Below are 26,847 nucleotides of genomic sequence, written 5' to 3'. Positions count from 1 at the left end.
CTGCTGGTGCCTCTCTGGCCCTGCAGCTGCTGAAGGAGCAGGGGCATGTGCGTGCCTAGAGAAGGCCTTGTGTGCCACGTCCTCCAGCCTGAAAAAATGTCGTGAGGGTGAAGGTGTGTCCCTGCCCCTCTATCAAGGCAGGGATCTGTACCAGGGGTGATTAAATAGCAGAACTCATTTCCTCAGCTTCCCTCTCTGCTACTCCCTTTCTGTGTTCACCTTTCCTGCATTTCCGACCCTCTTCCTTTGGTACACAAAAATCCATCTCGTGCCTGTCCCCGGATCCTTCCCTTTGCAGCCTACCACTGAGGTTTTGGGTCAACATCCTGAAAAACCCGCAGTTTGTGTTCGACATCGACAAGACAGACCACATCGACGCCTGCCTGTCAGTGATCGCCCAGGCCTTCATCGATGCCTGCTCGCTCTCCGACCTGCAGCTGGGCAAGGTACCTGCAGCCCAGGCTCCTCTCAGCAGCCTCAGACGGGGACCCAGGGTGGGAAGGGGCTGCCAGAAGTCACCAGCCACAGTGGCTGTGCCCAGAGGCTGGTGGGCTCAGCACACCCGTGGGGGAGCTGAGCCTGCTCCAAGCAAGCACAGGGCTCCAACCCCCCAGCCCCACGCACAGCCCCTAAGGCTGGCAGGCAGGAAGACGTCCCATGTGCATGTTCTCTTTTCTCCCACTGCCTTGGCTGAGCACAGTGCTGACATTTGAAACTTCCTGGCATAAAAAAGTTTTATTAAGAAATGCTGTAAGTCACCCCCACTGCCCCCCCACCCCAGAGGCTGGCAGTGACAGTGTGTGACTTGGGGGACACCCTGCAGTGAGGGGGTGGGCGCTGCACCCCCAGCCCCAGAGCTGCAGGAAGCCTTTGTTGGGAGAGGTTAATGCTGGAGGAAGATCTAATGAGCGCTTGAGTTTTTGTTTGTTTGGGTTTTGGTCTTTTTTTCGCATGTGTTACGAAACACCTACAATTTGTCCTTGTCAAGTGGCAGATGAGGGGAAGAGGGGTCAGCTGGAGTCAGACAGCAGATGGAAACACTTCTCTGGAATACAATAGTATAAGTGAATGAATTGTTGAGTAATGTGGGAAGAATAAATCCCCAGCATAAAAATCAGCTTGCATGTACACGCAGTGTTTCACTGAGCATTTTCCAGACCGGATTCTTCCCTTGGTTTCAGCACGTTGCTCTCGATACTGCAAATGTGAGAGCAGACTCAGTCCACACATTGACAGTGCACAAGCAGTTAAGAAACCAGTGCCCATCTTTTCATCATAGATACAAATCAGACACAAATTAAAAAATAACTTAGAAAAGAGGAAGCATGGTTTTCCTTCATGTTTCCAAGGAAAAAAAAAAATGCTATGAGCAGGCTGTCTGTAAGTTGGCCATAGTCTCACAATGACTTGTCACTGGGTTTGAAAATAAACTGCTGTGGGATCTGGTGCCCGTTTCCTGTTCTCCTGCAGCACTAGCCAAGCTACAGATTGCAGCAGCAGATTGGAGTCACCCCGGGCTCCCCTATTCCTGCCTGACAGAGCCAAGCATGCTGCCCGTGGGCAGAACCCACCACTCTGTGCCATCAGCAGGGCCCCTCCCCTCTCCACCTGTCAGAGCACTGGGGAGCAGTCCCACACATGTGTCAGGGTGGCAGGACAGGACGTGGTGATCTCACTCCCTTTGGTGTCCCCAAGCCTGGGGCCATTCCCTTTGGGGATGCAACACAAGGCTAGTCAGCCAAGTTCATTCCTGGGGTAATGAAATCAGGAGGGCAGGATTGCCTTGAGGTTAAAATTATTCATGCTGTGTTTGCAAGGAGGGCAGCAGGGTTGTGCCTCCACTGGTACAACCCAGTTGTGTGGCTGGGAGGTTAAGGCTGCTGTCTCCAAGCTGACATTAATCAAGAGAATTCAGTATTCTCTGTTAATTACTTTACGTGCACTCAATTTAGGCCAGGCAGGCTGGATTAGCCAATGCAAAATAAATCAAAGCTACATGAAAAATCCAAAATCAACATTTCAGCTGACGAAGTTCAACTTGTAAGATAGCTTTGTTCTTTAGCTTAAATCAATGTGGCTACTCAAGAAACCCCAGCAACTACATGCAGAAGCCCTTCCCTTGTTGCCAATTTCCACGTACAGCACCACAGAGCCCAAGTGTTTGATGTGGCACAGGTGTGCTACCTCACCTGCAGAGCATCCCCTGGCTGTAAGCCACCCTGCCTGATGCTGGGTGTGCTCTTAGCCTGCATTTGCTGCAAATTAAAACACACACCCACCACCCCCCTCACTGGCATTGAGCTGATGGATGTCCAGCTCATGCAAGGGCAGCAGGATGGTGCTGTGTCTGCACATGGTGCCCATCCACAGATCCCTGATGTGTCTCAGCCGTTCTGCCATGAGCTGTTCCATGCCTCGGTGCTGTCTGGCACCACAGTCCTCCCTGGTGACAGCTGGGACCAAAGGCAAAGCTGTCCCCTGCACCCAGCTGCAGCTGTGGTTCCTCTCTGGTGTTGGTGCTTTGGTCTGAAAAGAGGATAACGTTTGCAGCTGGGAACAGCCCAGTGCCTGAGTTCAGTGTCTCACCCTAGGACTCCCCAACCAACAAACTGCTGTATGCCAAGGAGATCCCCGAGTACCGGAAGATAGTGCAGAGATACTACAAGCAAATCCACGACATGCCCCCTCTGAGTGAGCAGGAGATGAACGCCCACCTGGCCGAGGAGTCACGGGTAAGCGGGGGGAGAGGATGGGGTTGAGTCTGCAGGCTCAGTGTCCTGCTGGAGCCTGGCAACAGCAGGGGATGCACATAGGCTGCAATCAGCTACTGCTTAAATGCTGGAAGGAGCACACAAGAAAGGATATTTTTCCTGAAACTTCCACACATAAACATCATCTGACCTAATTCCAAGCATCTTCAATTACTGCCAGAGCTGCAGTAAAGACCCATGAGTTTGCTTGAGCCTAACTAGCTCTGGCACCACTGGGAGTTGAGAGCAAAATTCAGTGCCAAAAAGCCAGGAAGTTTGGACAAGGATTTTTGCAGTCCCGCAGCCACCCAGCCAGCTGGCTCCCAGGCACAACTGTCAGGGACAGCCCTGAGTCCCAGGCAGCCAGCCCTGGTATCAGCCTCAAGAGCTGGCAGCCACAGTCCAGATCAGAGTCCTGCCAGAGATGCACCACAGGTTCCTCAAAATCAAACCTTCTCGCCAGGGTGTTTTAGCTTTGGGCACCAAGCAGGATTTTTCTGTTGATATTCCGCAGCGCAGCTGGTGCACGGCCCCCTCCTGTGAAATGGCTTTGGGCACAGAGGGATATGCAGTGCTGCCCAGTGTGGGTATTTACAGCTGGCTTTGAAAAGACCAAGACCCATCCTGATGCAAGCAAATGCACCTTCCTTAAAAATCCAGCTGTACCAATAAAGCCAAGCACAACCTGCTTTTACCACAGTCAGTCCCAGCTGGCTGTGCTGGAACTCACGTGCTCCATCCTGCTAATATTGTCCCCTCTCTTTTCTGTCTTTAAAAGAAATACCGAAATGAGTTCAACACCAATGTCGCCATGGCTGAGATATACAAGTACGCCAAGAGATACCGCTCCCAGGTGAGTGGGGCTGACAGCACGTGGGCTCTGCTCTGCCTGGCAAGGGAGGAACCACCCTGCAGTAACCCCGCAGGCAGACACCTGCATCCAGTCCCACAGAGCAGGATTGTTGGGGTGTGCATAACTGCAGAACATATGTAATAGATGCATAAGCAGATGCACCTACTCTCTGTCCCTTGGCTGGCAACTTCTTGGAAGAGAAGGCTGACTATTCACAGCTGATCTTAATGGCATTTGGCTGGGCTGAAGAAGGGCTGCCAGATGTACAGACCTTTTCAGGCGAGCAAAACATACAGATAAGGTCACCCCCATATTAACTTGTGCCTGCTGTCCCCACCCCATTGACGCAGTGGCCCTGGCTGGCTCCTGCCCCCCTACAACCTGTGGGCTGGTGCTGTGCCCTCAGCTCTATTACAGCAGTGCATTTTTGTCATGTATCACTCCACTCCTAGCCCTGACCAGGGACCCTAGGACAGCAGGGGTGCCAGGGGTGTGAGCATGGGGGCTGTGGGGCTGGGTGGGCTCTCGCCTTTGGAGCTCTGGCTGGAATTTGGGCTCCAGAGGTCTGGTGGGGTGAGCTGGGCTGGCAGGTGGGCACCCCACACTGCCTCAGCACCCTGCCTGCCTGTGTCTCCCGCAGATCGTGGCCGCCCTGGACGCAAACCCCACGACAAAGCGCACCCAGCTCCAGCACAAATTTGAGCAAGTGATTGCTCTCATGGAGGACAACATCTATGAGTCCTGCAGTGAAGCCTAGGCTGGCTGCAGCCCTAGAAGTGACCTTTCTTGCAGCACAGTGCCGCAAGGGACCCTGCCTTCAGCCGCAGGCCTACCTTGGTCATACTCAAACCAGCCTTGTGGAGGGGGGTGGGTCTGGCTCACGAGTTTGCCTCACTTCACAAGAAGCCACAAGACACCTTTCCGAGCAGCTAAAACTCTTCTGGTCTGCACTGTGGCACCCATAATTTATTTGTTCTTGCCAGCCAGAAATGGAGTCATGACCCTTGTGGCAAGCTCAGTTCACCACTTTCCCCTTGGTCAGCACCCAAGCCGTCAGCACTCCGTGCATCCCTGTGCGTGGTTCCTTGGGACGGGGCTGCAGAGGCTGGAACAGACACAAAGCAGAAGGGTCACCTCAGGGAGTAATGATCACAGACAGCAAAGACCATCATAGCCTGAGATCCCACGCCATCCCTCTAACATCCTTGTTTTTCCAACATCAGGGACTCTTATCAGCTGTTCACTATCTGCTGCATTCTGTGTATATTTGTGCCTTTTAATTTTTGTACTGTATGTGTAAACATTACCACTCCTCCATCTGAGACTTGGGCAACACAGGGAACTCGAGGCTGAGACAAAGCAGTTGCTTCCCAAGCAGCTAAGGCAAGGTGAAAGCACTTTATCCCTAATGGAGGCAGCTGTTTGGGAGCTGCAGGGAGCCCAGTGTGTGCTAGCATGGAAGGGCTGTTCCCCCTTGCCTGGGCTCTCGTGTGTGGCTGGAGCACAGAGGGGAGGTGGGCACTCACCAGCCCACCAGCCGTGGCGCAGTGCGTGGGGAAGGACCTGCCCCTCTGCTGCCCACCACGCTGGCTCCACACGTGTCCATGGCACTGCAGCCCTCAGCCCAGTGACGCTGCTCCTGCCCTGGGCCTGCTGGCAGCCCTGACAGCGGCGCTGCTCCTGCCCTGGGCCTGCTGGCAGCCCTGACAGTGGCCTCAGGCCAAGCACAGGCCAAACACCTGACAGCACTGCCTCTGCCTCTCCCTGTGAGCATCACCAAACACGAGGCCAGGCCTGCAGAGGTGTCTCCTAAAGCAGCTTATTCTGCTTGCTTTGGGCCCAGCCCTGGGGCTGGTACCTGAGAGCAGCACGGCAGCGGGCTTGGCTGCATGGCCAGCCTGCTTTCAGCCCTTAAGGGCAGAGGGACAGGGCCCAACTGCTGCCAGCCCAGCAGTGACACAGGCCAGCAGAGCATCTCCAGCACCCAGGGCTGCAAACTGAGGGGGAGACTGTCCCAGCTAGGCTGGGGTCACTGAGAGGGTCCAGTGGCAGACAAATGGAGCTTGCCCGACACTAGACAGCCCCGTGCCACCCTGCCAGCCCAGCCTGGTGGCCTGTTCTCCCTCCTGCAGCCTGGGGAGCTGTGGCCACTCCGGTGTCACACAGGCCCCCGTGGAGGCTGGACACAGCCACGTGCTCAAACCAGCACCCTGCATGGGCAAGGGCTCCTGCCCACAGGGCTGACCACCACAGCCACTGCTCCAGCTGCCAGGAAAGAAACACAGTCACTACCTCACTGCAGGAGGGGGCGAGGAAGCCTCTGGTGGTCATCCAGCTGGCTAGGATGCATTCTGGCATTGGATGACTTCGTCCACCAAAACTCCTGGGTGATTCACTGCCATGGACAGGTGGTCTCCATTCCATCATTTCCAGTAATGCCACATTTGTCAGAAACCAGAACATCAGAGTTGTGTATGTGTACATAGATATCTATTTTAAAACAAACAGTAGACTTTATCCAGTATGTTAAAAGGTGGGGAGGGAGGGGAGGGAAAGGGGAAGAACAGAGTTTTTTTAAAAGAGAACTACAGAAAAAGTACTTACACTGTGGAGGTCTCAATGTCTTTGCTGAGGATGTGGCTTCAGAATAGAAACTCTAAGAATGTAGCTGGGCTACATTTTATTTTGAAAGTGATTTCACAAAAATTTCTTGATGTTTTTGTCTTTTAGAAACTGTGAATAGCTGCCAGAGATGTAGGCAGGCCCAGCACAAGAATGGCCAGGGTGAGAAGGACCAAGGTAGCAGAGAATGTTGAGCTTGGCTGGAGGCAGGGAAAGGACCATGGAGCTATAGCCCCATGTTGTTTATTACAGGGAAAGGATACAGGTGAGCTAAGAGTAAGTAGAGTTTGCCTCCAGGTGTTATGGCTGGGCCATGTATTGGGGCTATTGTTTTATTATTTAATTCTTTTCCAAAGCCAAAAAATAAAAAAAGAAAAAAAAAAAAGAAAAAGGAAAAAAAAAAAAAAAAGAAAAAGTAGTTGCTACAACCATTTAAAGGAACAACTTTAGCAGAGGGTTTGTAGTGTTGCCTTGAACCTCCAAGCCCTTTGTAAGATATTTTTAAACTTTGGCACGTGTTGTGGGTGTAGTGCCCTTACCTGCTGTGTAGTGGAAGTGGCAGACTCCTGGCAAAGCCTATCTTTGTAATAAAACAAGGTGCTGAACCTGTGGAGTGCAGTTCCTGCAAGCACACGGGGAGGACACGTGGGTGACACCTGCACAGACAAGTTTTGCACACACAAGACACACCATGTGTGGGGTCAGCAGCGAGTGAGAACAGGTTTGTACCCCTCACACACTCAGCCAATGCCCCAGTTCCTTCCTGGACCAGGCACGGGAGGGGACAATCAGCATGAGGACAGCAGCACCTGAACTGACCAGCGCTGGGCACACGAAGATCAATAACCCCAGAGCAGCAGCTGCTGCCAGGCACCCTCACCTCTGTCAGGTGCCTCCCTGTGCCAGACTCGGGTCTGCAGCTGCAGCACCCCGACACCAGCTGTGGCACAGGGCCCCTAATAACCACAGCATTGCTGAATCTTCCCCTGCCCTAGTAAAATCTGTGCTTTCCAGACACCAGAGGGATTTTCTTCTTCCACTAGGAAGTTGATTCCTTGCAAAGCCAAATCCAGCCATTAAATTATTTGGCCTCTTTCAAAGCTGGAGAGCTTTGCATATCATACCTGGTGGCTGGTGAGAGGGAGGACACAGTCCCTCCCTGATGCTGTTGGGGACATTTCCACACGTGAGTGGTGCTCTGAGGCCACCCCTCTCTGAGAATCCAGTGAACTCTGCTCAGTTAGTGCTGCCACATTCCCCACCCTGTCCCTGGGGGCACACGGGTTCCAGTTCCATTAAGGATGGATCAGCACAGAAAGGCTGAAGTTTAAGGGAAGTGAGTTTGCTCAGCTCTTGCTTAAGCCCCAAAGCAAGGCCAGGAGCCTTGGAGGGCAATGGCAAGGCCAGTTGAGATTAACAAAATCCTCTTTGGAAAGAGTTTTACTTCCACTTATTTTCTCCCACCGGGGAGGACTGTAACCCCTTACACGATCAGCACAACCTTCAGAAGGGCCCTGCTCTGGGCAGAGCAAGAGGAATTCAGGCAATTGAAGCTATTAAATGGAAGTGTGATACACTGATCCATGGGAGCTCACAAGGCAAGTTTGTAGGTGGGAACTGTGCCATAGACTGGTAATAAGAGCATGAGCTGCACTGGAGGCTATAGTAACACCCCAAACTTGATTTTTGAGCCCCTAAGACACCTCTGTCTTCTTACTGTAGTTAAAGCACAGACTGCTTCACCTCTGCTAGGAGACACTTGCCCATGGCAGGCACCCAGACCTGCTCCCTGGTGCACCTGTAATCCCAGCTCAGCCAGGCATTAGCACAAGGGCAGCCAGGACAGCAGAGGGCTGGACACACACAGCCCGTGGGCACCATGGCTCCACAACAGCACCGGCCAAGCCTGAACTCTGCTCCTGGGGATGTCACCATGCTGTGTCCCACAGTCTCAGGGTCCCTGCCCATCACCTGGCACACTGTCATCCTGCACACACACAGCCCCGTGGCACCACAGCTGGGGACACGTGGGGACAGAGACAGAACCTCTCAGTGAGGGCAGGCAGCAAGGCAGCTGCCTGCAGCATCAGCTCACCACCGTGCTGTGCAGGCTGAGGACAGGGCTAAGGGATTCTGGCACTGGGATGGAAGTGCAGGGACGGGGACCCATAACAGTAATTTCATGAGGCAAGTAAAGAAGCTTTATTAGGATGAGGAGAACGCAAAGTTAAAACCTGTCCTAGGGACTGAGACCAGCACAGACCCCAAGGGTCTGGGGCCAGCTGAAGCAGGGCCAAGTTCCCTATGGAGTCTTTCTGTCTGCTGCCACAGGGGCTGCCTTCTTCATCCTGGCCTTCCCCTGCCCAGCTCCTGCAGTCACCCGGGGCTTCTTCGCCTTATCCTGTCCTCCCCGTGCCTTGGGGGCATCCTGCTGTGCCCTCTTGGGCACCTTCCCCTTGCTCTTTCCCTGGGGGACCTTCTGGGGCCCCTTCACCCCAGCACTTCCAGAGCTGTCGCTGTCACTATCGCTCCCTCCTGCGTTCTCAGCAGCCCGAGCTGTGCTGGGTGCTGAGCGTCCTTTTCGGGGGGCCTGGCGGGGGCCAGCAGCTTTTGGGGGCCCTGAAGGCCCCGGGCCATGAGCCTGGGGCCGGTCAGCAGTTTGGGGATGCTTCGCTCTATTGCTCCTGGGCTTCTCTGCTGCTCGTGGCTGGGCCTGGAGGGAAGAGAGGAGAGCCCCTCAGGGTGTTGCTGTGCCAGGAGCCACCCAGCCCCGTGCTGGCCCCAACTCACCTTCACGGGCTTCGCCTTCGGCTGCTGCTTGGTGGCACCTGTGGAGGAAGGGCAGCGATGAGGCCAGGCCAGGCCAGGCAGCGTCAGCTCGGTCACAGCACCCGCAGCCCTTTACCTCGCGGTCGTGCTCCTGCCACGGGGGCCTGGGGGTCCGTGGTGGTCCCTTTCTGTCCTGGCTTTGGGGCCTCTCCTCTGTCAGGATCTGCCTGGCCCAGCTGCTGCTTGTGCCCTGGTTTCTTGCGTGCTAACTGGAGGCGAGAGAGGGGTGTCAACAGGGGCAGCCAGCACCCCAGTCCCCAGCCCAGCGGCTCCAGCAGCCCTTGCTCACCTTGAAGGTGCCCGTGGCCCCCACAGCAGACGAGTTGTGGGGCCGCACCAGGTCCCCGCAGCTCAGCCCCTTGCTCAGTGCCTGCTTCAGCAGGTACTTGAGGCGGATGGGGTCCACGGTGGGGTACTTGGCCAGGATGAAACGCTTGATGGCAACCACAGAGGCACCCTTCCTGGCATCGTGGGCCCGCAGTGCCTCCTTGACCATCTGCAGGGTGGGAGGGTGCTGGGCCGGATAGTGTGGGACGATGCCAGCAGCTTTGGCTGATGGAAGAAGGACCATTTGGGACTGAAGTCTGGTCCTGAGACATTCACACCCCCAGCAGCCTCAAAGCCCCCAGAAGCCAAGCAGCCACAGCCCTGCTCATCCCTGCAGCCCTCCCAGGGAGCAGAGCCTCCATAGCCCAGAGCATGAGCCAAGCTCCAGCTCTGAGGGACCCCACAGCACTTGCAGACCCCTTACCCAGCTGAGGCTCCATGGCAGTGCACAAACCCAGGCAGTCGCAGGCACCTCTGCCCACAGCAGCACAAACCCTACTACCATAGCCAGCCCACCTCCATCCAATTTATCTGATGAGCAGCCTGGCTGCAGGTGCTGGTTGGCAGCTGCTAATTGCTGTGGTTGAAGCCCTGGTGGAAGCCAGGGTCTAGAAGTTGAAGGGCCTTTGCCAAAGCTTTGTGAGGGGCTGGAGGGAGAAGGGGCACACCTAGGCAGAGGGTTTAGAGAAGGATGAGAGATGGAGCTTTGCAGGGTGAGTGCCCTGAACAGGCAGACAAAAGGTGTCTATCTGCTGCAGGGTGGGTGTTGGGGTGCTGGGATTGCAGCTTGCTGACCACACTTGCTGTGGGGTGCACAGGGAACCAGCCCAGAGCATGGGGCCCACACAGACCCATTGCCAGGGTGAGGGTGGGATGTGCTGTCTCCCTTACCAAGCATGGCCTCACGAGGACATGGGACTCTGAAAATGGTGGGGGGAGAAGATTTCACAAGTGAGAGGAGGAGAAGGAAGAGCTGCTTGGTGAGCCAGCAGAGGCAGGAGGAGCACCTCTCACCCAGCATCCCCAGGTGTCCCAAGCAGGACAACAATGTGCCCCCACCCACTGAATCCCATGTTCAGGGGAGAGCACTCCCAGCCCTGGACTTGGGCAGCCATGGCACTTCCATGGCCCCTCTGTGCAGGCACCTGTGCTTGTGAGGAGAACCTGGGTAAAGCACCAATGGCTCTTTGGTGTAGAAACAGTCCCCACTGTTCCCCACACAGTCCCCACTGCAAACGTCCCCATGGCGGGGACTGCCCACTTCACACAGGACTCACAGGGATTTTGTGTGCATTGTCTGCTGGAAACATGAGAAAGTTGTAAAGTGGGATTAAATGGTGGCAGGACAGGCTCATGGCCATCTCAGCAGAGCACAGCAATGCACCTGAAAAGCAGTGCCCATGGAGATCCTTGTCAAGGCCTGCACCCACCTCTTGAGCCCAGGGGCCGGGTGCTGGCTGAGGTGCCAGTGGAGCCAGGTCTGCAGCAGGGAGCTGGGAGGTAGACCCATGGCCTGGAGCCCCACATGCCCTCATCCTCCCCAGACCAGCACCAGCCTGTTTATTGCTTCATTTCAGTCCATTTCTGAATTCCCCAGGAAGGGCACAGTGAGCTGCTGGGGGTGGCACCACAGAAGGTTTGAGTGCGTTTCCTCATCCTGGATCCATCCATCACCTCTGTGGTAGCTCTGTGATGCCAATGGCACCCGGCTGAACAGGCAGGAGGGTCCCAAAGCCTTGCTTGCCCCCAGCACCACCAGCAGCAGCCAGGTGTCACAGTGTGGGGACAGCCTGGGGGCTTGGGGCCAGGCCTTGTGCCAGGGCTGGTCCTCCACGGGTGGCAGAACCACAGTGCCAGGCATCACCACACTCCTGTGGAGCACAGCCTCACGGACAGCAAATAAACACCGAATCCTTCCTCCTCTTCCCTCCAAAACCACCTCCCAGATCTGAAGAGCATGAATCAGACATCAGCCTAAACACTGAATTATTCATAAAACTCTAATCTTTAGATTTCACTGAATATGCAGAAGTATCGATAAAAAAAATAATGAGAGAATTGTACTTGCAAATTGCTCTTTATTAAGGGTTTAACTCGCATGGGCTCTATACATTCCCTATTAGTCCTTGCAAAGCTGCATAGGATTAGAAATCAGAGAGGATAATAATGTACAAAAATAGTTTCAAATGTTGATAACACTGAACAGTGAGAAAAACATCTTATTTGTATAACTGAACTAAAAATAAAAACGAAGAACACCGCTACAATTGCAATGTGCCATCTTGTAGTGCTCTGAGCATATGTCGGCATGGCTGAGCCATATGCTGCTGGGTCCTGCCTGCTGTGGCGTGGAGGAGATCAGCCCTGGCCCGGCAGGCCTCAGCAGCACCAGAGCTGCCCAAAACCTCCCTTGGGCCGGGGCCAAGCTGACCACAGCCAAAATGGGGAGAGCATGGGCAGGCTTGAGGGGGCTTGGCCCTAGGGGTGCAAAGATGCCTAAGGAAGAGGCAGGACTGCGGGGCAGGGGTGCTGGGGGACATGGGGCAGAGCTGCTGCTGCTGCTGAGGGTGCAAACACCGTCCGTGTGCTGCTGCAGCAGTGCTGGAGCCCTGAGCACGGGGCTGTCCCGGAGAGCTGCGGCCGCACACGGCTGTGCCGTGCTGGCAGGGCCTGCCGTGCCACCTGCCTGCCAGGCAGCACCCGGGCACCGCTGTCTGTCCCACCCCCCACAGGAATCAGCGTCTCCAGGACTTCTGGCAGATGGGACAGGGCCAGAGCTGGGAGCACCTGGCACAGCCGGGGCACTTTGCAGCAGCCAAACGTGCTCTGGGCAGGCAGGGTGTGATGGGGCTGAGCGACTGGCAGCACTGGCTGGCATCCATCTCTGACCAAAGGGCCAGAGAGTGGCCCCAGCTCCGGCCCCAGCAGCAGCAGATGCAGAATGTGCTCTGGCTGGGGTGTTAGGATGGGTTGAGGGAGGCAGGGACAGCTCTGCCATGGCCCAGGCACGAGCTCTCCGACCCAGCCTGCACTCACAGAAGGGGCATGAGGTCTCAGCAAGTCAACACAAATGCATGGATTTACGCCAGAGGAGCTAAGCCTTTGCATTTTAATTACAAAACATGTGTACACATTTTCAGCCTTGTTCCCAGGGTTCCTAGAGCCAGGAGCGAGGAGCCTGCCCCACAGGGCCTTGGCCACGGTGAAGCAGGGGCAGGTGGTGGCAGTGGTGGGGTTAAGTTTGTGCTGCCAGGGTGCACCCCAGGGGCCTATGCAGGAGAGACCTGGCTGGTGGAGACGGAGGAGGTCTCTGTCTTGCCAGCAGATGTGTCCTCGTCACCCAGTGGGTTCTTGCCACAGCAGAGGGTTGTGATCATGCAGTTGCGGAACTGGGAGAGAGGGAAGCCCAGGGTGAGCCAGCTGGACACCATCAGCTTTAGCTGCAGACTGTCTTTAAGCCCAGCAGCACTGTGGTGCAGGAAGAACTATGCCTATATGGAGTCTCCTTTCCCCTGTCTGCTGCCCACCCCATCTACTGCCAGCCCTGCCTGCTCCCGTCATGGCTCCTCCACCAACCCAGCACCTGCATTATTTCAGGTGGAATGGCCTTGCATTTGTGAGATTTATGCAACACCAAGGATGAGCTGCACTGTCAGTTTCCCATGTGCCAGGACTAGATTGCCTGGAAACAATCCCTGCTCCAGACCACTGGCACCTTGAGACGCTCTAACTGTCTGCCAGCTGTTATAAAGAGAAACACAAAAGAGGGGTTTCCTGGCACCCTGCCAGTTACCTGTTTGTTCATTACGATGTAGATCACAGGGTTGTAAATGGCCGAGCTCTTGGCAAAGAATGCCGGGATGGTCATGAAGATGGGCCCGAAGTCTGATCCCTGGTTGGTGAAGATGTAGAATGCGACGCTGGCATAGGGGACCCAGCAGATCAGGAAGGAGATGACCATGATGATGACCATGCGAGTCACCTCTTTCTCTGCCTTCTGGGTGGTGGCAGACTCCTGCTGCTGGGCGGCAGCCTGCGGGCAGAAGGAGCAGAAACGTGATGGAGCCAGTGGGTCAGGGCTCATGGCAGTCAAGCTGCACATCTGGAGTTTGCTATTTCCCTCTTCATGGATGGCCAAGCTGGCCCCTGGAGGACTGTCCCTGGCACCATTCTTGAACCTGGTGGGTCCCTTCCCAGCACTGGGGACAGAGGTAGCCCTACTGGCTGCTGCATCTGGCGGGTACTCACCTCCTTGACAGTGCAAACCAGGTTCCCATAGCAGAAGAAAATGATTAACAGCGGGATCATAAAGTGAACCACAAACATGTAGATGACAAAAGATTCATTGTTGACCTCTGGCTTCAGAGTGTAATAGTCGATCCCGCACGAGCACTGCATGCCCTCGGGGATGTACCTGCAAGGTGAGCCCAGCAGGTCAGCACCCAGCAGAGGAGACTGGCTGAAGCCACAGCTGAGCCACAGCCAGGCTCCCACACCCCTGACACTGGGTCCAATGCCCTCCCTACCTGGACCAGCCGAAAAGTGGGGGAGCTGCACACGCCAAGGCCATGATCCAGGAGAAGGCAACGCCCATGATGGCATGGTTCTCCCCGAAGCGGAAGTTGCTCATGGGCTTGCAGACCACTACGTATCTTTCGATAGCCAGGACCACCAGAGACCAGAGAGCAATTTCACCTGCACCAGGGAGAGGGACAGAAAGGGACACAGGGACTTTGAGCAGGAAAAGAAACCACCCTGATGGCAGCATGAGGCCTCCTCAGATTGATGTTCCTGAGGACAACCCCTGGCAAAGCTTAATCTCTTACAAGGGTTCAGAAAGATAAATGAAGAATGGTCAAGGGCAGATGTGGTAGGACAGTGTGAGACCCCTTCTCACTGTACTGCTGACCCACAGGAACCACTTTGCTGCAGTGTTTTGAGATTCAAGGCTGATCCCACCATTCATCCCAGACAGCATCTGCACCTGCAAGCCTGTGGTCACACTCTGATGTGCAGCAAGTGCCCGTCATCCCAGGACTCCCCCTCACTACCCACAGCTTCCCAGGAAACTTGTGCCACAAGGGCCAAATCACTACAACAGTAGAAGTGGCTGAAGGCTGAGACAAATGGAGGAGGACATTTTTAGACACACAATTTCTGTTTCACATCTGTTTGGTTCCATACCAGGCTGGCATGGGGAGGAGAGCCAGCTCTGCTTGCCTGTACCACCATGCACCACACCAGAGCCAATGGCAGATTCAGCCCTGCAAAATAGGAGGAACAAAATTGTCATCTCTTGAGTCAGAAAGTGAGCCAAGGAGATGCACAAATCCAACAGCTGCAAAATCTGGTGCTGGCTGGTTTCCATTGCTGCACTGTGGTTCTCAGGATACTGAGCAGGTGGCTCCCAAAAGAAAGGTTTTTTTAAAAAGTGTCACTTGTCACTTTCTTCAGCTCCTACCCAGAAACAGGGCAATTGCCCTCAGTCCACATCAGCAACAGGTCAAGGACATTACAGGTACCATGTTTTTCCAAGATCATCTGTGTTTTCCCTCCCACTACTAAAATCCAGGGAAATTTCTGACAGAAGACATTTGAATATTTGGAAAACTTACCGCCCAGTGTGGCAAAGAAGCCTTCGATGTAGCACCCTGTTACTCCAAAGACAAAGTACCCGTTCATGGAGGTGTACATCGTGGTCGTGAAGCCCCCGAATACCATGAAGAGGTCAGCCACGGCCAGGTTCAGGAGGATGTAGTTTAGAGGGGTCCGGAGCTTCTTGTGCTGGATGGTGACGTACAGCGTGAGGAAGTTGATGGGGAAGCCGAGCAGAATCAGCATGAACATGTAGGCAGCCAGCGCCGAGAACTTCCAAGGCTCAGCCAGGTAGTACTGGGGGTACTCGAAGGGGCTCCGCACCACCCCAGTCTTGTTGGACATGGGCACGTAGAAGTCTTGGCCTTCTGTCCCGTTCATGGCTGCAGTTTGTGAGGCGCTTTTTGCTCTTACTCTGGGAGTTCTTTTGTGCAAGGGGAAAACTGCCTCTGGAATGGAACTCCTGCCACGTCTCAGCCTTCACTGTCACCCCAAGGAGAACCAGTTACACTCTCCTCCACAGGGCACCTCTTATAAAGTGCCCCTGGGTAAGCTCCAAGCACCGGTGTCAGCACAATTAGGGTTTAGAGAATTATTAATCATAATCATCCCAAGGTAATTGGCTTTCCTGGGAAGGTGTTAAGGTGACACCAGTTTCTGCCCAGCACTGTCATTGTTGGAGACCATGGCTCATGGTCACATATATAAAGAGGTAGCTCTGCACTGCACCATTCTTTTGGAAGGGCTCAAACCAGGCAGCAGCTCCCTTGCACAGGAGCTCTTCCTTTCCCTTCCCCACTAACAGGAGGGACATGTGTGGTTCAAACCCCAGGACTGTGGTTTGGGGGCTGCAAATGGTGGCCTGGCTGGGCAGGCGTGCTGTGGTCCCTCAGTGACAGAGGAGTGTCCCAGCCCCACTCTCACAGGGGGAATTGGATCTGTGAGACTAGCCAGTCCCCACTGGAGAGCCATCCCCACATACTGCCAGTCCCTGTGGCAGGCTGCAGAAGGCAGCATGACCAAACCTTCTTCCACAGGCTCCAGCCACCTCAGGATGTGGCTGTGGAGGTTTGACCACCACCATGAAACACTTGGCCCACTTGCAGGTTACCAGTTGTGCCATCCTCTCTGTGCCTTTGTATCCAATTTGGGTCATGCCAACTCCATTGGTAACAGCTAATAAATTACCTAGTCCATCTGTCCTGGACTGGAATCATTCTGCAATGGGGCTGAGAAGGCTGCTGGACCAGGGCACTGATGGGATGTTCAGAACTGAAGCCAGCACTCAGCTTCATATACTAGTTGACAGACAACCTCACTCTTCTCAAGCCTCGCATAATTATCAAACTCCACAGGGAAGGCTATTGTTGGAGCCTTCTGTGCCCTCTATGTCCGTCTGTCTCACCACTCTGTGCACTCAGTTGTGCTTGAAACATTCCTTGTGCCAACCAGAAGCTGAGTTACACAGCTCAGTTATCTTAATTTTGCTCACCTCCTGTAAATTTTTAATTTACAGGAGGTGAGCACAAAGAGAGATTTTGATCTGCCCCTGACAGAGGCTGGAAGGGAGCTGAGCACCCAGCTGCCCTTGCTGTTTTGTCTGCACTGAGGGCTGAGCTGAGCATTCCTCACAGCCAGGAGCAGGTGAACACAAGGGCCTCATCCAGCACAGGAGGATGTACCAGAGCTGCTGGAGCTCATGGGTGGAAGGTGGCAGAAGTTCATGTCCTCTTGGCCTTAATAAACTTCCTCCAGTCCTGGCCTAGTTTTCACCAAGGTTCCTTGTAAGCTAGTTCAGAAATAAGTTTAATGGAAAAAAGCACAAAGCACTGTACTCTCCTTAGAGCAGAGACCAAGCTGGGAAACCTGCCCTCTAAGTGGGGAAGGTGGAAGGAGCTGAAGTGCTGGCACCATGGACGAGGGCAGACCTTGCTGGCAGCCAATGCAGGCCAGTCTCTGGACAGTCCAAAGGTCTTCCTTCACCTTAACATGAAAACACCAGGCCCTCACACACTCTCTGTTCACCCTAAGTCCCTCTCAGTTAATTTCTCACACTTGTTTCCAAGGCCAGAGCAGTGCCACTTTCTAACTGCAAATGCAGCTCTTTACACTTGTACCTGGGCACACAGGGATTAAAGGTTTATTTCCTAAAACACTTTAAGCTGATGCAATAAGCCACTGCTGAGGTAGCAGCTGCTATGCAGAGCTTAGGGCTGGCGTGCGTCACCACTGGATGCAGCAGTGGCACAGGCAGGCAGCTGAGATAGAGGAACGGGGCAAATTGCTCACAACTTCCAACCAAAGTGCCGTGCTGGGACCTCTTGTACCTCCAGGGACTCCTCAGCATGAAGCCAGCTGGGGGGCTCCATGGCACAGGGCAGCCTGGACTAGAACCCTTCATGTATGCATGAGACACACAGAGTGCTTCTGCCCAGAAAAGCCCAAAACACTTTTCAAAGCTAGACTATATTCACTGAGCTGTTTAAAAAAAACATTGGTCCATTTTGTCTTTGTGTTACAGCAAACCCTTTCTCTTCAGTTTTATAACTTTTCATTCCCACTGGCTCTGCACAGCCAGCTCAGTTCCAGAAGGAGCTGAATTCCACCCTGGCTCCCATCTCAAACAGCATTGTTTATCCATGTCAATAGCAGAGTCTTCACTGCAAACAGTGACAGCTGAGTCAGAAAGCAGACGAGCTGTAATTAGAACAGAATGTTTTTAAAGTGGTAAATCAAGCAAACTTGGTCAGGAACCGCTGAGGGACTCGGAAACTCGGCAGTGATTGCAGGGTCTCCTTTTCCAGAGGAACTCGAGCAGACAGACATCCCATATCACGTGCAAAGTGCTGCTCCTGTGGGAGCTGCCCTGCCAGCACCGACCACCTCAGCCAGCTCCTCGTGTCCTTTCCCACTGGGGGTGAAGGCAGGGTAGAACAGACAGGCTGCCATCACGACAGAACTCATGGCACCACGGGCACAGCTTACACTGGATTAAAGTCGAGGGACGCAGCACTGCGCAGCTCCAGCCAAGCTGGTTACCTGTGTGATCTTCCTGCTGCTGGGAATGACCCTGTGGCCATCCTGGTGAGATCCCCTGCCCGGGGGTACACTGGTGTCACTGGCACGGAGATCACCTCCCTCCCAGCAGTGCAGGGTGCTGTGTGTGGGTGTCACACCTGGGAACACACCGGAGTGCAGCTGGGGCAGAGCACTGCGGGATCCACCCTGCCCGCCCTGTCCCCCCCATCCAGGCCAGGGCTGGGAACAGAGGGACAGGCCTGGCACAGCTGGCCAAAGGGGTGTGCCACTCCAGATGATGCTGTGCTCCAAAATAAAAGCTCAGGGAAAGGGGGAGGAAGGGAGGATGTTGTGTTTGTGGTGTTTGCCTTCCCGAGTGACAGTTACTCATGCTGAGCCCTGCTCTCCAGGAAGCAGGGAATAAATTCCTTCTTGCTTTGCTTTGCTTGCATGCAGGGCTGTGCTGCAGCTATTAAACTGTCTTTATGTCCACACAGGAGTTTCTTGGCCTTTGCTCTCCTATTTCCTGCCCAGTCCTGCAGGCAGAGTGAGCCATTGTAGGGGCTCAGGTGCTGCCTGGGACTGATGCCCCCGTGTCTCAGCCTCCACAAGGGGCTGCAGTGGAGAGCAGCAGCTCTGCCTCCTGCCCCATGCTCTGTGAGCTCGTGCTGGGCTCAGGACTGACACGGTGCTGGGGACACCCTGCCCAGCAGCACTCCCTTGGCACAGCCCTCATGGCAGCAGCACGGAGCTCAGGTGTGCACAGCCTCACCTGCTGCACTTCAACCAGGTGAGCTCCACACAGATCCAGCCACCACCTGCCCCAGGGTGGCGCGAGATGCCCCCAGTGCCATGAGTACTGGAACTCTTCAGGTTATGTTTGAAGGGCTCTAAATGCTGTTCTTATCTAAATGGAATAGAAAGGGAAAAAAATTTCCGATCAGAAGCATGAGTATTACAGCAAATTCTGAGACAATAAATAGCGAAAAATAGTCCCATTTATTTGAAGATCTGTCAATAACTGGTGTGTTTAAGGAGCACAATCTGGAGTAAAACCAATTACTTGAAGGCTGAACTTGATTCTAGAAATGTTCCTGCAATTCTGTGGCACTTCAGCTGCTTGCCTGGAAAATGCAGAGCACATTCACAAAAACCAGAGGTTTTAATTTAAAAAAATAGTTACAATTTTTCAACTTGGTTGCACTGTTACATACAAAATGAAACAAGATGATGTAACTAAGTTATTCAGAAAGCTCTACAGATCTAAGAAGGGTTCTGCCAAGCCAATAGGGGAGTCTGTTGCTGAGGTAAAATACTGGTTTTCTTCATTGGTTTGACTCATCTATTCTCCGCCGACAGAATGGACAACAATTATGCTGGAGTATGAGGAGCTCATAGTCTTCTGTATGAAACATCTGTTAATCAGGAACAGATTTAAAACAAGTTAGCCTGTACCATGCCCAAAGAAAATGCAAACTGAGTTCAACGGCTGCTCAATAGCACAGATTCTCTGGAACTACCATCACAGGGAGCTGGGCCTCTTGGTTTCAGTCACCTGGGGTGCTCCAGCCTGGAACACAGCAGCAAGCAGTTCCCAGACCTCTGCCAGAGCTGCTGAGAAGGCACTACTAACTGCTAACTCCTTTTTTGCAAAAGGATGGACAATTAGGCAGTCAGTAAGCAAACATGACTGAATTCCAGCATTTCAAAAAGCCATTTCTGAGCAAGGCAGGAGCAGGACTGAACCACAAGGCAACAGTCGCTGACTGGTTTTCCTTGCCAGACCAGGCTGCAAGTCAGAGAGAGCAAAAGGAAATAAACACAAATCAGCTTCTGTTGGCCAGCCAAGGTTGGCTCAAGAGGTTCTGACCTGCTGTCAGGGCCACCTCTCCAACTCAGCTGCGGCCAAGTCTCCCAGGGCAGCCGTTCCCCTGTCTGTCACCCAGCCCAGAGCTGGGGTCCACTGCTCTGCCTGCACCTCGCTCAGGAATTTGCTGAGCACACTTCAGGGGCAGCACTGTCCCACCCAGGGGCTCCCCGCGCGGCGGTACCTGGAAGCAGGACGGGCACACGGTGACGGAGGCGTCGGGCAGCAGCGAGCGGTAGAACTGCCAGCGCAGCGGCCGCGGCCAGCGCTTGACCAGCACGTCCCGGCGGCTCATGGCGCGCAGCGCGGCGCGGCCCAGCACCACGGGCACGAACGCGGAGCCTCCCTGCTGCAGAGCACCGGCTGCCTCACCGCCCGCCCCGGGCTTGGAAGCAGCTAACTAAAACTCACCACAAGCACCTAACGCAGACCTGGCCCAAGCCCCGTCCCCCCGAATTCCCTGTCAGTTTTATCAAAACCTCCCGCAAGAGCAGCGTGCAGCCACATCTGCTTCCAGTGAGCTCCCCTTATCTCAAACACAACCCCTTCCAAAGAACAGCCACGCTCACAGCCTCTGTGAAACCCTGCAGTGAGGCCTGCTCTGTAGCTGGGCTGCTGCTGTACCAGCGCACGGCGAGGAAACACAATTCCAGGAGTGTTTGCTTTAAAATCACTGCTGCTTTGTGAGGTTTGTGTTTGTTTGTTTGAGGGGGGTTTGTGTGGGTTTTGCTGGTTTGGTTGTTTGTTTTGAAGGGTTTTGTTTGTATTCTTAAGGGAAGAGTTGACTGGTTAGTCCATTTCCCTCTCAAGTGCCATCCCCCTCCCAGTCGCCTGTTCTGCAGCTCTCTTTGTACCACATACACACCAGAAGAGTGACTTTGTAAAGTAAAATTTTCTATTAAAATAAAATTTCAATTTAAAAAAATTCTATTAAAAACAGTCTATTAAAAATGTTGTGCTGGTACACATAGGTACAGTTCTTACCTCAAAGCTCAGTTTTGCTGTAAAGGGATCATCATCCTCAATAATATCTGTACTGTCATCAAGCTTCAAACTCTGAACATCTGGATGCATGTCTTAAGGAAGGACAAGAATTCCTGTAAAATTGGCTCTGCTTACCATAGCCAGCACTGACAGAATCAGACAGAGAGCACCCCAGCAGGACCCTTGCTGCTTCAGAGTATCTCAAACTGTGGCAGTCCCCAGACCACTACAAAAAGTACCAAGAAGGCCTTGCTGGGGTTTCCAGTGACTGGGGAAGTTTATCCCTGCAGCTGCTGTGGAACAGCCAGAACAGACTGACCACAGCCAGGCATGACATCAGCTCTTACCCTTCCACAGATGACACAGCAAAGGAAGCAATCTACTGAAGTTACATTTTTGGGCAGCTTTAGTCAGAGTTTGTGTGTTCTTGTGCATTACTCTACATCTCATATTCTATAACCCTGACAGCAACTGGGAGCTCTGGATGCCAAAGCATTCCAAACCAGATCTCAACAGGAACAGTAGTGAAGTGCTACTCCCCTTGGCTAGGAGAAGGCAGCCTCTAAAAGAAGCTGTTATTGGAAGCAACACACTCCAGATTCCCTTCATCCCTGTCAGAAAGCAGTCCACACAGAATAGGTAAAGCATGGCATTCCACAGTTAAAAACAAACACTGCCAGGACTATAAATAAACTATCCTGATGGAAAAGCATCTTGACAATATTAGATTTAGTTGAACCATATTTTTGTTGTTATACTAACACAACAAAGAAACAAGATGGAATTGTACTTACATCAGTCATATTAAAGAAAGGTTTAAACTTCAGGGGAAAAAATAAACTCTGAATTGTTTAATTTTCCCTAAGAAAAGGAAACCAACTCTAACCAAAAGGATACGGTCAGTCATCATTTCTTGCCATTTATTCTCTCTTTTACTCACTCTTGGAGCTTCAAGATCAATGAGAGCTACAGCTTCTTCATCCGTGATGCCATCTTCCAAATAGAACTCAACCAGATGCAGCACCTCTGAAAGGTGGGAAAGGCAGAAGTGTTTGACCTGCAGGAACTCGGGAAATGCCTCATAGAGATACTGTGCTCCCTCATGTCAGTAGTGCTCTGCCCACCTTCTCTCATGAAACAAGCTAAATAAAATACAATTGCAGCAAACCAAACCTCCCAAACTTCTGAAAGGGTTGTGTTCACCTTCAGGGAACACTAGATGCATTTCAGAGTCTGGCAATGCAACAATGCTGTGCTGCTGCTCGGCAGTGAGAGCCAACAACCCCCACTTAGTCAAATTTAACAACAGTAAAGGAACATTTGTTTGGCCAAACAACACAGCAGAAAGAAGGAATTAGGCACTGACCTACTCTGTTAACATTTATCTACTCGCAAGCACGAGCAAACCCCACGCACCGTAGGAGGAGGCCGAGAAGACGAAGGGCTGCCTGCAGTTAACGCAGACGTTCCCCAGGTTATTCAGCAAGGGGTTGTTGGTGGAGCACCTGTAACACAGGGGCACGAGCTCCTGCAAAGACACATTGAGAGCATGGAAACCACAGACCAGCACATCCTCAGCTCTTTGTTTTCAATTGAATACGAGCCCCTTCAGCTGACAACACCGACAGAGCACCAGAGCCAGACTGGAGAAGCTCTGCTGTGAAATCAGACCCTTCAACATCTGAAAATGCTTTCCCTTCTTAACAAACAGCAAGTTTTCCCATTGAAAATAGCTGTCTTCACCACTTTAACAATTAGATTTTCACCTTGCTTTTGCAGTAACAGAAGCACAATTCTGTATCAAATACACAGGGATAAAAGAAGTTGAAGAGAAGTTTACTGAAGCAAAGTTTTTTGCTCTAAGATCTGGTCAAATTTAGGTTCTCCAATTAACTAATCTCTTTTCATGAGCAGAGTTATTTTAGGCAGTTCTTAAAGGGTGTGTTTCTATTATTTCAAGAAGCCAGGTGTATGTTCACTGGTACAATGCAATTTATTTTTAGTGAGTAGTCCCTGAGACATGGCTTTATAGAACACTGCAGAAAGCCAGACTTCAGTGAAAGAAGAAAAGGTGTTAAAATAAGATTTATGGAAGGAAGGTCACTGAAGGGATGGAGGGAGGAGGGGAAGAGTGTTAGGAGTGGGACAAATGAAAGTGACCTCCAGCTGGAGAGAGAGACAAAGACTGCAGAACAATAGCTTGTGAACTGGGGAGAAAAGGGCTTGGAAGAATTAATAGGCAGTGAGGAAGGTGACTGCAAGAGAGGAGAGGGAGGATGGAAGCTGCCCACAAAGAGAGGGCTGATTTTAATTTGCTCTCAGGAGCAGAAGGAAGTCTGACTCAAAGAGTAACAATAAAAGGACTGTGTTTCCAGCAGAAATACAATTATATCACAGAGCCATGCATAATATATTTCAGATTGTTTTGTGCACACAGGAACTCATATTCTAGGATTAGGCCACATATTAATGATTAACATGAAACACATTACAGCTTACTTCACTGTCATGGAATGGCTTGGATCGGATTGTCAGGCTGCCCAGCTCAACAGATTTCTGGAACCTGTCTGGGATCTGCAGTCCCTGCAGCTTGTCATAGGCATGACGAGCCAATTTATATGCACCAAGAGCTTTACTCTGCTTTGCCAGGGCCAATAATGTATTGCTATAATTTAATTAAGGAATAAAAATACATACAGCATTTATGAAAAAATGCAATACTCTGTCTAATCACAGAAGTTGTGCAATGAAGCATATCCAACACTGGGACTTCAAACAGGCTTTAAACAGAGAAATCTATTTACAGATCTTCATTTGCAAACATGTGTGAAAGGACTATCAAAATACCTGTGGGCAATTATTAGCAAGGTAAGGAACTGGCCCTATATAAACACTGCTATGGCTCCATTTACAATATTTCAGTAATTTTGGGGTGCATGCATTTTCCCCCAGCCACAAAAAGCCCTAAAATCCAAACATTTTTTACAGCGTAAGTAACCCACTGACAATGAATAAATACACCTGATGTGATTTGAAAGAGTGTGCCCCATGTTAGCAACCAAGTGTTGTCCTTCCCTTTCACCAGAGTGAAACAGTAACTGCTGTTTGCACCTACTGACCACAAGGCCTGTTATCAACAACTTCATGAAAGATTCTGCATTTCTAAGCGAGGAAGTTATGAAAAGGAAAGCTAACATCCCATCCAAAGCCAGAAATGAAGTGAAACCAAGACGAGGCCTCCCTGTGGCATCCAGTGACCTTGTAGCTATCTCTCACAGAAGGGTGCATTTCACTGGGCTCACACAGCCCCCTTAGGCAGCACTCCCCAGAGGCTCACTAGCACTAACAGAGCCATGCAGATGTTGTGCAACTCAGCACACAATAGTTTGAAGATGCTGATTATTCCTGAGGGACAGAAGTCAGTTCCCATTAATGATAACCAACAGGTCACACCAAAGATTCCCTGCAGGAAGTCCTTGCCTTGGACCAACAGCAGTTATTCCTTTCATGTATCACATGATAACTTCTAGATTTTGTTCTATATTGGAAGGATACACTTTTGAGATCCCCAAAGGAGTCTCCTTTGTTAAGCTGTGAAGCAGAAACCTGGAAATATTGAAGAGTGTTTCAGGCAAGTGGAAGCTGAAAGGCTCCTCCTGTGGTATGAAAAACATAGACACACATTTCTAAGCTGGAAAACAAACAACTTACATCAGTAAGCAACACAGCACAAGGCATCTCTAGTACGGTGTTTCTTTCATGCGTTGAGAAAAGAGGTGTTGACAGAACATAACAAGTGGATTTTGCATATCTTTATCACCAAAGCTCACGCCTAATACACACAGAAAAGAGAGACAGAGAGATCAGTGTAGCTAAGACAGAACCTTTAACAGGTTATTTAAAAATGAGGGCAGTCTGCACAGTGCAGAGTCTCTAGTGCTGTGAGATCTAAAGTAGTCTGACAGCAAAGACTCCACAGCACACAGAGTCTTCTTTTGGGCAAGGGCACAGAGCAAGGGTTCTCAAATGTTTTACAACAGATATTTGCACCAATGGTGATGGCAGCATGACTCGAATTGCTGGAATTAGTAGGAGCTCCTCACTCGTGACTGCACATCAGTGACACACGCAGCACCCTGTGGAAATCCCTGGGCCAGTGTGCCCTCTGTTCAACCCAGTTTTCCAATGACTAAGGGAAAAACTGACCCTGGCCCGTGCAGGAGCAGAGGCTCAGGTACCATGGGACCAAACCAAGGCAACCAGCAAAAAGGGCCATGGGCAGGAGGGAGGTCAGGCATCAGCACAGCCCTGCCCCACCTGCAGTAAACAGCTGAGCGAGCTCTTGTACAGGACAGATGAAGACTGTATAATAAAATAAAGTTAAATAAATAAACTTACTATACAGTATCACTGATGTACATTCAATATTTAATTGCCTGAAAAGTCCTAGTTATTTTTGGACTCCCTAAGGAAAAAAGCTCAGGAAGCATAAATACACAATTCTAAAGTGAGTATCTTACAGTGTATCTTTGGATAAAGTGATAGACATGGTAAACTTCTGCCAAATGCTGGAAGTGATGAAACTTCTGCAACATTTCGGTCTGCTGTCCCTCGTTCTCTGTGGGAGGCAAAGGCATTGGTGTCAGTCCCAAAGAGCACTCTATGAGACTCAGCTGGGAGAAAACAACCTGTTATGATTTTAGCACCAGCACTGCCAGAGGAGGTATGCACCAGGTCAGGTATGCCCCATCTACCCATGCAAATCATATGCTCACAGAGTTGTATTCTTCTGAGCAAGCTTCTGGCCTGAAACAAGCATGGCAAAACACAGAACAGCTGAGACAATGGTTTAACACAGACAGCAGCTACAGACAGAAAGCAGCAGGTGTGCATCCCTGGAAACCTCTTCCAGAATGCCGGAGTTCACAAATACAATTAGTTTTGAAAACTTTCACAAAGCCATTTGGAAAAATATGCATCTCAAACACCTGAGGGGTCACAGATCACCTGAACTAAAACCAAAGGTGCTCAGAACACCAGGCAAAAGGCAGTACTCCCAACCTTCTGCATTCACTATCACTAAACTACACCTATTAACTATTAACAGTGACATACATTTTGGAGACAAGATGACAGCTAGCAAACAATCAGTATTACCTGTTGGCAGAAATAATTTGTAACCTCCCTAACCTATGTTCAAACACTTGAGGCAACTTTCTCTTCCACATCTTTTATTTACTAGCACTTTAAGCCTCCAGGCAATGGGTTTGGTGGGAAGGTGCAGGAGGATACACGGTCCCAAGAGGCAGGATTTTCATCCCAGCCAGACTTCAGAAGGAGCCTCATGCCTGCTGATGTCGCTGGTTTGTTTATTTGTTTTAAATTAGCACATGGGAAAAATAGGGGACTACAAAAATAGCACAAGCCGAGATGTGCACAGCATTAAAAAGCCCAAATGAAACCCAGCAGAGAAGCAGCTGCAGCAATGCTATGACAATGCAGAGCTGTTTGTGTGCACAGCAAGGTGACAAACACACACTTCCCTTGGGTGACTCACCTCGGGCAATGTCTAAGCACTGCATGGAAAGCATCCAGTAGTAGTAGGCGGCGTCGCTGAAGCGGCTCTCGAGCACGGCGTTGTGTGTGAGCTGCTCCAGCACCCGCACGGCCTCCCTCTGCCTGCCAGCCTTGTGAAACGCTGCCCAGCCAGAACAAAGAGGGGCTCACAGTGTGATTAGATCAATTAACGGAAATTAATGCTTTTGAACCGAGAGCACTCTGCTCAGCCATATCAAACATGCCGTCCAGGGCAGGATAAAAGGGATTATGCACTGGTATTTTCCTCTCTGAAGGCAGTGACACTAATGGAACATGAGAAGAATCTGTAGGTATTTTGAAGCTGTTGCACTGTCACAGCAACTCTTGAGCTCAAGGAGTATGTATAATACTGGTTACTGGGTTTTTTTAAATAGGAAAGAGAGAAGATGCTGTGATGATTAGAT

At 51.8% G+C, this 26,847-nt stretch overlaps 4 protein-coding genes across 9 annotated transcripts in view; 1 reads left to right on the top strand and 3 right to left on the bottom strand.

Annotated features, from left to right (window-relative positions):
* Window positions 1–6,830, top strand: part of PLXND1 (plexin D1) — a 69,123-nt gene extending 62,293 nt beyond the window's left edge. For both annotated transcript variants that reach the window (XM_064433181.1, XM_064433180.1), the window contains exons 33-36: window positions 299–446; window positions 2,592–2,732; window positions 3,529–3,603; window positions 4,244–6,830. In XM_064433181.1, coding sequence (XP_064289251.1) covers window positions 299–446; window positions 2,592–2,732; window positions 3,529–3,603; window positions 4,244–4,360 — 481 coding nt within the window. In that variant the 3' untranslated portion in view covers window positions 4,361–6,830. The remainder of the gene's footprint in view (window positions 1–298; window positions 447–2,591; window positions 2,733–3,528; window positions 3,604–4,243) is intronic.
* A 1,573-nt stretch (window positions 6,831–8,403) lies between these two features.
* LOC135308265 (histone H1.8) lies at window positions 8,404–10,248 on the bottom strand. 3 transcript variants are annotated; one of them, XM_064433188.1, is made up of 5 exons: window positions 9,806–10,248; window positions 9,344–9,606; window positions 9,131–9,263; window positions 9,016–9,053; window positions 8,404–8,938 (listed from the first exon to the last, which is right to left on the bottom strand). In XM_064433188.1, the coding sequence occupies exons 1-5, from the start codon at window positions 9,819–9,821 to the stop codon at window positions 8,528–8,530; spliced, it is 861 nt and encodes a 286-aa protein (XP_064289258.1). In that variant the 5' UTR covers window positions 9,822–10,248; the 3' UTR covers window positions 8,404–8,527. The 3 variants fall into 3 exon arrangements, with proteins under 3 accessions (XP_064289258.1, XP_064289257.1, XP_064289256.1); XM_064433187.1 differs by lacking the exon at window positions 9,806–10,248 and having other exon boundaries at window positions 9,344–9,758; XM_064433186.1 differs by lacking the exon at window positions 9,806–10,248 and having other exon boundaries at window positions 9,131–9,758.
* A 2,217-nt stretch (window positions 10,249–12,465) lies between these two features.
* On the bottom strand, window positions 12,466–18,253 carry RHO (rhodopsin). 2 transcript variants are annotated; one of them, XM_064433184.1, is made up of 5 exons: window positions 14,997–18,253; window positions 13,908–14,076; window positions 13,630–13,795; window positions 13,175–13,414; window positions 12,466–12,770 (listed from the first exon to the last, which is right to left on the bottom strand). In XM_064433184.1, exons 1-5 carry the CDS (start codon window positions 15,355–15,357, stop codon window positions 12,651–12,653), a joined length of 1,056 nt encoding a protein of 351 aa, XP_064289254.1. In that variant the 5' UTR covers window positions 15,358–18,253; the 3' UTR covers window positions 12,466–12,650. The 2 variants fall into 2 exon arrangements, with proteins under 2 accessions (XP_064289254.1, XP_064289255.1); XM_064433185.1 differs by lacking the exon at window positions 14,997–18,253 and adding an exon at window positions 14,566–14,834.
* Window positions 18,254–18,974: 721 nt separating this feature from the next.
* Window positions 18,975–26,847, bottom strand: part of IFT122 (intraflagellar transport 122) — a 30,048-nt gene continuing 22,175 nt past the window's right edge. Inside the window, exons 21-29 of one of the 2 annotated variants that reach the window (XM_064433182.1) lie at window positions 26,403–26,543; window positions 25,366–25,463; window positions 24,401–24,501; window positions 23,345–23,510; window positions 22,262–22,373; window positions 21,743–21,871; window positions 20,846–20,925; window positions 20,046–20,210; window positions 18,975–19,409 (exon numbers count right to left, since the gene is read on the bottom strand). In XM_064433182.1, coding sequence (XP_064289252.1) covers window positions 19,320–19,409; window positions 20,046–20,210; window positions 20,846–20,925; window positions 21,743–21,871; window positions 22,262–22,373; window positions 23,345–23,510; window positions 24,401–24,501; window positions 25,366–25,463; window positions 26,403–26,543 — 1,082 coding nt within the window. In that variant the 3' untranslated portion in view covers window positions 18,975–19,319. The remainder of the gene's footprint in view (window positions 19,410–20,045; window positions 20,211–20,845; window positions 20,926–21,742; window positions 21,872–22,261; window positions 22,374–23,344; window positions 23,511–24,400; window positions 24,502–25,365; window positions 25,464–26,402; window positions 26,544–26,847) is intronic. The other variant, XM_064433183.1, reaches the window with a different exon arrangement.

This window comes from Passer domesticus, chromosome 9 (assembly GCF_036417665.1).
Source record: "Passer domesticus isolate bPasDom1 chromosome 9, bPasDom1.hap1, whole genome shotgun sequence".
Lineage (NCBI taxonomy): Eukaryota > Metazoa > Chordata > Aves > Passeriformes > Passeridae > Passer > Passer domesticus.
The sequence above is the reverse complement of the archived record's forward strand: the minus strand, read 5'-3'. Positions and strand labels throughout refer to the sequence as shown.

Bases quoted from the DNA above. Each gene is read 5' to 3' on its own strand.
- RHO (XM_064433184.1), bottom strand. From the start codon at position 15,357: ATGAACGGGACAGAAGGCCAAGACTTCTACGTGCCCATGTCCAACAAG. The intron at 14,077-14,996 runs GTAAGTTTTCCA...TCCCTGGTGCAG, and splicing joins CTTCTTTGCCACACTGGGCG to GTGAAATTGCTCTCTGGTCT. The intron at 13,796-13,907 runs GTAGGGAGGGCA...CTCACCTTGCAG, and splicing joins CCACTTTTCGGCTGGTCCAG to GTACATCCCCGAGGGCATGC.
- LOC135308265 (XM_064433186.1), bottom strand. From the start codon at position 9,653: ATGTCTCAGGACCAGACTTCAGTCCCAAATGGTCCTTCTTCCATCAGC. The intron at 9,054-9,130 runs GTAAAGGGCTGC...CTTCCTCCACAG, and splicing joins GGCAGGAGCACGACCGCGAG to GTGCCACCAAGCAGCAGCCG. The intron at 8,939-9,015 runs GTGAGTTGGGGC...TCTTCCCTCCAG, and splicing joins CGAAGGCGAAGCCCGTGAAG to GCCCAGCCACGAGCAGCAGA.